Genomic DNA, 10,813 nt, shown 5'->3' with positions numbered 1-10,813 from the left:
GTTTCTTAAAAGCTGGACACACAAAAAAAACAAAAACCCAGCGATGATTTAAAGCTGTGATGGATTTATTGCTCATCTTTCTGTCATATACAAGGATGCAAATAAAAATGCTGGTTTTTGAAAAAAAGCAAAGCAAAAATGGAGCCAAAGCCGGATGGAAGCTCCTGTCAAATTGAATGCAAGATGGCACAAAAACATTTACACGATAAGACAAGTAGTAAAATATGAACTTTGACATCAAACCATATAACTCGTATTTAAAAAAAACAATAAATCGTCTACACAAAACGCCATTGAAATGTGTTTTTCAGAGGAAACTAATGCCGTACACTCTTATTCTGGGAAACTGCTGTCACAGTTGTATTACTTTTATATTGGCTCGATGGATACAGTTTACAGGAAGTAAGTCCTGACTGAATGTCACACCACAATGGCAGTTTATAGACCGCTACGGCTGCTGCTGCGGTCTGCTTTTACAAATAGAAATAACATTTCATCTTTAGAGACAACCTAAGGCCAACCGAAATGTCTGAAATTGGACTGTTCATTTTCTCAAATGTTTGGTTTGGTGCTTTCGTCACCAACATTCAGACTACTGGAAGAGGTTGAAGCTGACGTCTGTCCCTTTTAGCTCCGCCCTTTCTTGTCCAACAGATCAGATCACTGTATTTTCTAATACACCTGCTGATCTCTGAATTTTAAGAGATTGTCTTTAAGAGCAAAACTGATGGTAGAAAAGTTGTCAATATAAAAAGTGGTATTTTTTTGGCAAATTAACAAAAATGAACTAAAAGAAATGTATTTTTGTAAACCTCATTTATGTACTGAAAATGACAAACAGGGATAAAAAATGTGAAATAAAGGCACCAATATCAATAATATCCATATGATACATTCTCAAAAGTTCGCTTTCTTTTCTCGGTCTGTGTTGTAGCCATGTTAACACGCAATTACAATTCTTCATTTTGAAACATTTTTAACTAAAACAGAACCATCCCTAAAGGTTTGAAGGTTGAGTTTCACGTAAAAAAAAGCATATTTTCAAACAATGTTAGCCGTAGCCACCCTGTATTTTCTGATCATTTGGATGGGATGAAGATTAGCCAAGCTGACCTTCAGAAGCACGTTTTTAGTTACTTTAATTCACAGTTTTGTCATTTCAGGTATTTGCAGTTCGGAGCTGCAGGTGGAGACTGACAGAAGGTTATCAATCAACATCTGTACACTTTATTATTACACTTTATTTTATCATTTAAGAAATTGGGAATCTGGAGTTTAGAAAATTTTACAGGGGTACCCAAATCCAAGCCTCAAGGGCCAGTGTGCTGCTGGTTTTTCCAGGTGTGTTTAGCCGATAAGCAGCTGCAATGGCAGGTTGGGTGGAAAACATGTAGGACTCCGGCCCTCGAGGCCTGGACTGGATCTGACACCTTTTTGAGGTCAAATGTAAATAAATATTGAAGTGACTCTGTAAAGGTGGTTGCCCATTAATGATTGTCTGTCTAGTTGTTTTTGTTGAACAGGCTTAAAAACTGTTAGTTACTTTCTGAGATCATTTTTATTATAATGAGTCACAACTTTGACCGTATTGAATGTTTTAATATGGCTAGGATGAAGTTTACTCTACAAAATGATTGGAACTATTCTAGTTTGAATACAAATACTTACAGTGGGTTAATCCCATTAAATAAAAATAAAAGAATAATGTTTCTTCTTCAGGTAACAAAGAACTGTAGGATGAACAGGCCATAAATGAAGTGTTGTTCATCCTACTGTGTTGTATATAAAAACTAGTTTATATGGAAGTTTCTCCTCAGTTTTGCTGGTTTATCAAAAAGGACAGTCAAAAGGAATGTCAAACAGGATCATGCATAAACATCTATTCAAACAATAAAGGATTGGTCTTAAAGCAAGCCTGCTGGTGTTTGTGACTCCACAAGTAAAAAAAAAGAAGTTAAAAAAGGCTTAATTTAAATATCCGAAGTTTATTGATTTGTTTAAAACTTTTTCAAAAAATTGTGTTTCATAGTCGTGCCTGTCAGGTTTGGCTTTAGTTGCATTAAAAAAACCATATAAAGGGACTCAGCAAATAAGGCTCAGCTTAATAACAAATAAAATTCATAAGACCGATTATTTTTTTGGAAATCTCACTTCCTCTCCAAAATGTTAACCTGTGACAAAAAAAGTGAATAGTAAAGAGTAATAGATCAAGTTTCTTCAAAAGCTTAGAAACATTTCTATACACATACTAACGTCAAGCAAACTGTGAAGGAGTACAAAGCCAGAAGTGCACAGTACATTTTGTTTATATTTACAGATTTCTTAAAACATCCGATTGATGGTTCTTGTCCTCTCCCACACCACTGACAAAGTGTATCGGTGTCAGCTCGTCTGTCGATACGTTTGGTTGTGGTATTTACATTTGTGGCCAATGAATTTGGACAATAATTTTATCATGAAGGGATTTTTTCCAGTAACACTCAGAAAATAAATGGTCCAAATGTGTCTTCAAGTCTAAATGGTGTAATACTGATAGCGTAGAAAATGTTAAGTTACCGTCATTGCCAGTCTTGCTCATTGTCATCCATTGGTTGCTCATTGGTTTCAGGATATGACAAGAGCATGCAAATATCATGCCATTAAAGGTCAAAATTCACTCTGTAGTACACATTCTGATGGCCATCAACCTTTAGATGTCAGTAAGGACTTTTTTGCAACTCAGACTGAGGCTTGAATTGGTGAAATTCAATAGTTCTAAGGGATTGTCATAGCTGCTTTAAGCCACCAGACTTTTGATGACCGTGTTTGTTTTTTCTTTCACCAGTGCTCCAGATGAAGGTCCATGGCAGAGTTCAAGTTAATGTCTGTAACGTCCAGGAATTCTGTGTTAAAAATGCTGGGCACATTGGGCTGAGCCACGCTGAAGGCGTTGGCGGAGTTGGGTGGTGTCAGGTCCAGCCACTCCATAGTCTCCCATGGTGTCTCGCTGAAGGTCATGCTGACCATGCCTTGGACCTCAGGGATGGATGACATCTTGTTGCCAACAGGAGACAGAGGACTGTCCATCACATCTCTGTTTGTCAGGAGCTTGTCCTGCTCCAGATGATGAGGGTGACAGTGATGGCTTTGGGGGCTGCTGTAACCGTCAGCCTCTCTGTTCCTTTCATCTTCCTGGCTTCGGTCTCCTTCAGTCATTTTTCCCGTGCTCACTTCTCCTGCTCGACCAACGGAATTGCCGAGCAATGTCTGCAGATGGCTCTCAGTGTTGTGATTGGCAGCATGGTCATAAGGGAACTGGACAGGGGAGTGGTGGTCGTAGTGCCAGTGGAACCTCGGGATGAGCACACCGGGACACCCTGGGGACACAGTAATGTGAGGCACAACTTTGGTTACAGAGGACTTCTCCCTTTCTTCTCTGGCATTAGCTGGCATCTCTTAAAGAGAAAGAGGAGGGGGGGCAGGGTCACAGCAAGTAATGGCATTTGATTACAAGGTCTCTAAAGCCAGACCAGACAAAACCTGATGAAGAAAACCTAACAGTGTTGCCTGTCACCCACTTGTCGTCAAGCAGGGATGCTATTTGTCTTCTTACAAACATGTCAGCATTGACCGAACCTACAGACCATGAAGCTGGTATTGAAAAGGTGGTAACTTTCCAATGACTCCTGGCTGTTGGGCTCAGAAGTTAGACAGAAAACCAACGATCAAATATACAACTGTTAAGATTGATTGGGTAGAGTTGAGACATCCTACTCAAAGCCTTAGTCACAACTGCCTTTGTGATCAAGGCTGCCCACGCAGGTAACCCGCATGAAAAAATTATGGTCGCACAGCGCCCGCTGAGCCCGTAAAGCAAACATGTTCAGGATTTTTTTTTTCTGCGGGGATGCTACCATCGACAGGTCGTACCAAACACTTAGACAACGTGCAGGAGTAAGTAAAGAATAGGTAAGACGGAAGTGTGTCGTACAGATATTTCCTTTTTTCAACACCCCGAAACCCTGTGTGTTCTGCAAGGGGCCCGTTAGTACTGCTCACAAGATAAGTGCATGCTCCTTGTGTGGAGCCTGACTATTAGAAATTAGGAGATTAGAAGATCAGAGGGTAGTTTGTGTGGACATTCCACAGGCACTTAAGCCTTATTCACAAGTGCTCTTACGGGTGAATACGGACTGTATGTGGGTCACAAATGGGCACATTTTAAGATTGTAGAACCATCTGTTGAGCCCCTGAGGCAAAAATGTCCATGCACATTTTTATCTACGGCATGCTTCGGGCATCAGGTTGTACTGAACGCTTAAGCAACACGTAGGGTTAAGTAAGGGGGAAGTAGGTGAGACGCAGGTGTGTCACAGCACTGCTCAGGCATCCCATAGTGCTGTTCAAGTGAAAAGTGTATGCTCGTCGCACGTCCCTTGCATGTAGCCTGGCTGTTAGAAATGGGGAAATTAGACAATCGGAGCATAATTTGTATGTTTATCCTACAGAATCAGAGATACTTTATTGATCCCACACGTGGGAAATTTGTCACCATAGCAACTGACAGCAAAGGGAAAAAAAAACACTAAGATCACATGAATCTTATCTAACAAGGATTATTTCGTGGAGTTCATCCATCATTGTTGCAGATAAAAGTTTGTCTTACAACAAATGTTTCAGTATTTTTCCCGTTTGTTACAGGAATCTTACGAGCACTTGCGTATATCACCCCGTGCATGGGCGCCATGCAACATCATCCTCCATACTTACATTATCCTTACAAATACTTCATGATACACTTACTGCACGTACAACAATAGTAAATTCCATTTTCACAAGGTGGCCGTACGCGCTTCAAGGGCCGATAGACACACTTCCCCTTCATAGGCAGCCACTTCTCTCTATGACCCTCCACGGGTCAACCTTAAAACCCACAGCACGGTATGGCTCAACCCCCATACAGGTGCATGTCACTAAGGCTTAGACAGGTTCAGTGAGTCGTGTCCTGCTGCTTTTATTGATGCCTAATATTTGGGCGGCTTCATATAACAATTAATTTCTGGCCTATTCTGAAGCTGAGAGTTTGCACCAGTAAACTCCTGATACGTGAGGATTTCACTCCACTGCAGGATGAAATATCAGCGTTGAGTATAGACTTGCTCTTACCTCCACTCTCTATCAGCACATCTAGCAGCTCGTCCATTTGCTGGCTGCGGGTCAGTTGCTGTCAAGGTAATAAAAACAGGTTATTTTAGCAGCTTTTTTAAGATCCAAACCAAGTAAACCTCTTTCTGTTAAGTGTAGATCACAGGAATCTTATATAACAAGGATTATTTCGTGGAGTTCATCCATCATTGTTGCAGATAAAAGTTTGTCTTACGACAAATGTTTCAGTATTTTTCCTGTTTGTTACTTTCCTGCCCTCTTAGACTCCAATCGATCGTGACATCCATCCTCCCCAAGTCTAGTCCTGCAGGAGGTTTCTATTCTTCTTTTTAATTATATTATATTACATTATATTATATTATATTACAGTGGTATGAGAAAGTTTGGGCACCCCTGATAATTTTCAAGATTTTTCTTCTTAAATTATTGGTTGTTCGGATCATCAATTTCAGTTAAATATATCATATAGCAGATGAACGCAGAGATATTTGAGAAGTGAGATGAAGTTTATTGGATCTAAAGAAACTGTGCAATAATTACTTAAACAAAAATAGGCAGGTGCGTTAATTTGGGAACCCCTGTTGTTTTATTGATTTGACTACCTTTAGCAATAATTATTGGAACACAGTATTTGTATTATAAGCTCATTGACCCTTGACCTACATACACATGTGAAGCCAATAATGAGAAGAGGTATTTAAGGTGGCCAAGAGCAAGTTTTTCTCTTCTTTGCATCTTCTCTGAAGAATGTCAACATGGGAACCTCAAAACAGCTGTCAGATTACCTGAAAACAAAGATTGTTCAACACAATGAGTTATATCGCTAGAGGAGACACGCCCGCTTGGGAAGCCTGGCCGATGGTGGCGGAGAGCGACGCCATCTTGGTGAGGTCATCGGTGACCACATGACAATGCTTTCTATGGCCTTTGGTGGGATCTAAGTAGCTTTTATATACTTTATATATATTTATAAAGTATATATATATATATATATATACACATCATTTGTTGTTGTTAAATAAGAGAAAGAGGCAGCCTTAAAAGCTCAAACTTTAATGAAAAATGCATAGTTGCAGGACTTCTTATAAATAAAAGAATTATACCAAAGAATTTTTAAAAATAATTTTTAAACATGTAGAAGGTTTAGACCTCTTTGACATGTAATTTAAATTATTTAGAAAAGCACAACAATAAGTCAACAGTAAGTCAATAATAATAAATGATAACAATAAGATAATAATAAGTCAATAATAATAAATGATAATAATAAATCAATAAGTCCAAAAGTGAACAACAGATTTACCCTAAAAAAAATATATATATATATATATATATATATATATATATATATATATATAGATTTACCACACTGATTCATGTGAGTGTTCAATTTGTGTAACACAGATGGTGCCGGATTTCAAGCAAACAGTCTGGCCAGTCTTATCAAAATGTGTTTCCACAAAATGTTTTGAACATAGCCAGACTGTATTGCTAGTTGGTAACCACAGTGATCCATCTGGGTTAGCTTTTTTTATTGCTAAAGCACACTTTTTCCTTAAGTCAGAATACATTGGAAACCTACAAGAAAAGTTCAGTCTCTAAGTCATAAATGTATAAATATTACAATTATGGCCTAGTCCTAGTATGCTGTATATAGGTTTAAGAAAATAAAGTTTACATTTATTTCGACAGCAAATTATACGTACATCATGCAGCATGTTGATAATAGCCCTGCAGCATCATGCATGTCAAGTTGACTATCAACATGTGTACTATTAAAAAAAGAATATGGTATTTACCTGTCAAATGTTATTCCTTTCTTCTTCGTGGACTAATTTCTGAGATTTTGTCAGTTGAAACCCGCACAATGAACTGGCATTTTGCAAAAAATGTGTTTACATGCATGTACTGCAGCAGTGACTGGACCTCACCAAGATGGCGGTGCTCTCCTCCCATGAGGAACCACGTGATGTCTCCTTTAGCGATATAACTCATTGGTTCAACATCATAGTTTAGGTGAAGGAGACAAAAAGCTTGCTAAGAGATTTCAGCTGTCAATTTCCACTGTAAGGAATATAGTGAGAAAATGGAAGGCCACAGGCACAGTTCGCTTGAGGTTTGCTAATGCACATTTGGATAAGCCAGCTTCATTTTGGAATAAGGTGCTGTGGACTGATGAAACTAAAATGGAGTTTTTTGGACATAACAAGGGGTGGTATGCTTAGTGAACAAAGAACACAGCATTCCAAGACAAACACTTACTACCCACAGTCCCATTTGGTGGCGGCTCCATCATGCTTTGGGGCTGTGTGGCCAGTGCAGGTACTGGAAATCTTGTCAAAGTTGAAGGTCGCATGGATTCCAGTCAGTATCAACAATGTTCAAGAATCAGTGATTAAGTTGAAGTTGCGCAGGGGCTGGATACTTCAACAAGACAATGACCCTAAATACTGCTCTAATTCTACAAAGGCATTCATGCAGAGGAACAAGTGCAAAGTTCTGGAATGGGCATCCCAGTCCCAAGACCTGAATATCATTGAAAATCTGTGGTGTGATTTAAAGCGGGCGTCCATACTCGGAAGCCATCAAATCTGACTGAACTGGAGATGTTTTGCAAAGAGAAATTGTCCAAAATCCTTCAACCAGAATTCATTATTGGAAGCTATAGGAAGCGATTGGAGGCTGTCATTTCTGGAAAAGGAGGATCTACTAAATATTGATGGCACATTTCTGTTGGGGTGCCCAAATTTACGCACCTGCCTATTTTTGTTTAAGTAATTATTGCACAGTTTCTTTAAATCCAATAAACTTCATTTCACTTCTCAAATATCAATGTGTTCATCTGCTATAAGATCTATTTAACTGAATTGATGATCCAAACAACCAATGATTTATGAAGAAAAATCTTGAAAATTATCAGGGGTGCCCAAACTTTCTCATACCACTGTATATTATATTATATTATATTATATTATATTATATTGCATTACATTACATTACATTATCCTCTGATGTAATCAGCTGGTTACGTTACTAGATATTATTGAAATACAGCAAATTGGCCTTGTTAAAATGGTCTGGACTGAACTGCACAGTCATTATCTGAAATGTTTGGAGGAAAGAAAAATAACAACCATAAAATTAAACTGAGTCGGATGTTTCCTGCCTTAAGAATAAGGTCAATGTTAAGAATTGGCAAAATAAGCAACAACCAAACTGCAAAGCTAGAGGCAGGGGGAAAAACAGTGATCAACTGTCACTCAGCAGTGGTAGGAGAACAACCGATGATCAATGATTGAGATTGGAAATCGCAGAATTCAGCCAGGCTGAAGTGCCTCATAAAGCTCAGTCATCTTATATTCTGAGACCAGTTATCAGCTTCAACTAATACTTTAACAACCATTGGAAAACCTAAGGGGGGCCACAGGATAATTTAGAATATCAATGATCCATCCAGGAGAAGAAACTGTGGCTTTACACCTCTTTTGAGGCTTCATAGATCAGGATTCATAAGAAGTACCCACAGATCAAGACTCTGTCGTTGAATTGAATGATACTTTATTAATCCCACAATGGGGAAATTAGGTCATGAACAGCCTATTCTTGATCTTCAGATTATCCAAAACCTGAACCAGAAGGAGATGGATGGCACAAGCCGTCATCAAATAGCAGACTTTCTGCTTTCCAAAGCTTTTCATCAGGTTTGAAAACTTGTTTGAAAATCGTCATTTCAGATTGGGAGAAAGAATCAATTTTCTTTCTTCAAACACAAACATACATTTAAATTGTGTAATTGATACATCTATGTATAGATGTATATCTCTTCTGTTTGTCTTTAGCATTTTTGTTTGATTGCTTGAAACAAATCAATTCAAATCAAAATCTGAGAAACTAAATGTTCTCATTGGTCTCTGATTGTTTCCGCAGTTTTACATCTTTCTTCAGTTGTGGAAGCACCCCCACCATCCTTAGGGATTTATTGGCAAGAACCTGTCAGCTGATTAGTATAATCACTTCCTATACACACCCTAAACTTAAACTCCTAATAAGAAACAATAGATTATTATCTGTGTTAAATCAAATTTTAATCAAAGCTGACATTGGCTTGATAATTGTCTAATCAGAACATTGAAAAAGCAGACCTTTGATGAAATGAACAAAGTGTTGGAGGAACAGAAAAGATGCAAGACTGGTGATGGACATCCGAGAGACAAAAAAACAAGACAGGACAGAGCTGGAGATACAACAACGCCACAACTGTAAAAACCCTCGCCAGCCATCTGTGTTGAGCTTCAGCCCAGCTTGGACTTTACCTGCTTGACTGCATCCTCATAGCATGGGGGCTGTCTTAAGTCATCTGAATCTGAGCTATGGAAGGCAGGGGGACAGACCTGGCATTTTTGGCCAAGATGCCTAGGAGACGGCAATATTGACATCTATATGAGAAATAAGCGAAAAGTGATGTTAGCATTTTGTAGGGGAGCTCACCGAATCTGAGCTGCAGAGAAAAAGACCACAAACGAGGCCCTCATACTGGTGTTACGTGATCACAAGAAAACTTAACTTTAGACGAGTTGGCGTTGTGAAAGACAAAGAGAGGAAAAAAATGAGTTATTAAAGAAGACAAACAAAGAGATGGGTGAGCTGATGTGCATGATCCTGAAAGCAGCCAATGCTTATCTGGTCAACCAGATGTTTACCTTTGGTTGTAAGCTCTGGCTCTCTGCCTTGGTTGAGCAGTTGGGGTTGAGACCACAGTCAGCAGAACCAGGAAAGACCGCCTGGAGGCTTCTTTGGTCCGAGGAAAAAGAGCAGTTCCCCTGCTGAACAGCACTCCTCTGCTGCATCTGCAGGAGCAAAGCACAAATGCAGCATTTAAGACATCAAAGAAGAAAGTGAAACTCATTAAAACAGACGTGTAGCGACATAGACGAACATGGAATTTAACACACGTCATGTTTTTGTAGAAAAAACTAAGGCAACCACAAACTCAGTGTCTTTTATTGCAGACAGGTATTTTTGTGCAAATCAACCATTCTGAAGGGGTGGAAACACCTTATGTTTTTGGTGTTATTGACCAAATGACAGCGAACAACACGCATAATAAAAAAATATTACAATAAATCATCCATATTTAACAGATTGCAAAACTAAAAGAAAATAACATTGCTTCAGTCATGGTGTACCGCAGGGATCTGTCCTAGAACCATTCTTTTCTCATGCTTTTTGACAGGTTGAGAGGTTTGAGACACTAAATCAGATGGAACCACTCAGCTGGTTTTAGGGGCTCTCCTTTAACCCTTGTGCTATCTTAGATGACCCCACCCTTGCATTGAATGTGTTCTCCCTACCATGACAAAGGTGGATAAAGGTTGAAAGATTTCATGTAATCCATGGACACCAGTGAAGATCATAAATCATTGAAGAAAATAGGTTCAGTGCACTGTGTTGTGGGTCCAGATGACCCAACTCCCAATGTTAAAGTGCCTAGGATAGCACCAGGGTTAAAACGTTTTTATTTTTTTCTCTGAACTCTGCCAAATGGGTTTGCTGGTTTTAAGTCAGATTTTCTGTTGAGAACCCGAAACAAGTGTTGAAAAATTTTTTTGCAGTTGGAACTTCTTTTCTTCTCTGAGCATCTGCTAAAACCACATAAATATTAACGCTA

At 38.9% G+C, this 10,813-nt stretch overlaps 1 protein-coding gene across 10 annotated transcripts in view; it reads right to left on the bottom strand.

The window, feature by feature from the left end:
• Nucleotides 1–44: 44 nt before the first annotated feature.
• myocd (myocardin) overlaps nucleotides 45–10,813 on the bottom strand; it is a 33,450-nt gene continuing 22,681 nt past the window's right edge. For 3 of the 10 annotated variants that reach the window (XM_023949498.2, XM_078937993.1, XM_078937995.1), the window contains 4 exons: nucleotides 9,846–9,992; nucleotides 9,459–9,581; nucleotides 5,146–5,203; nucleotides 45–3,434 (listed from right to left, as the gene is read on the bottom strand). In XM_023949498.2, coding sequence (XP_023805266.1) covers nucleotides 2,818–3,434; nucleotides 5,146–5,203; nucleotides 9,459–9,581; nucleotides 9,846–9,992 — 945 coding nt within the window. In that variant the 3' untranslated portion in view covers nucleotides 45–2,817. The remainder of the gene's footprint in view (nucleotides 3,435–5,145; nucleotides 5,204–9,458; nucleotides 9,582–9,845; nucleotides 9,993–10,813) is intronic. The other 7 variants (XM_078937994.1, XM_078937997.1, XM_078937998.1 and 4 more) reach the window with 3 other exon arrangements.

Source organism: Oryzias latipes, chromosome 19 (genome assembly GCF_053564925.1).
Source record: "Oryzias latipes strain Hd-rR chromosome 19, Olatipes_Hd-rR_3.1".
Lineage (NCBI taxonomy): Eukaryota > Metazoa > Chordata > Actinopteri > Beloniformes > Adrianichthyidae > Oryzias > Oryzias latipes.
Note: the sequence above shows the minus strand (reverse complement) of the source record. Positions and strands in the feature narration are given on the sequence as shown.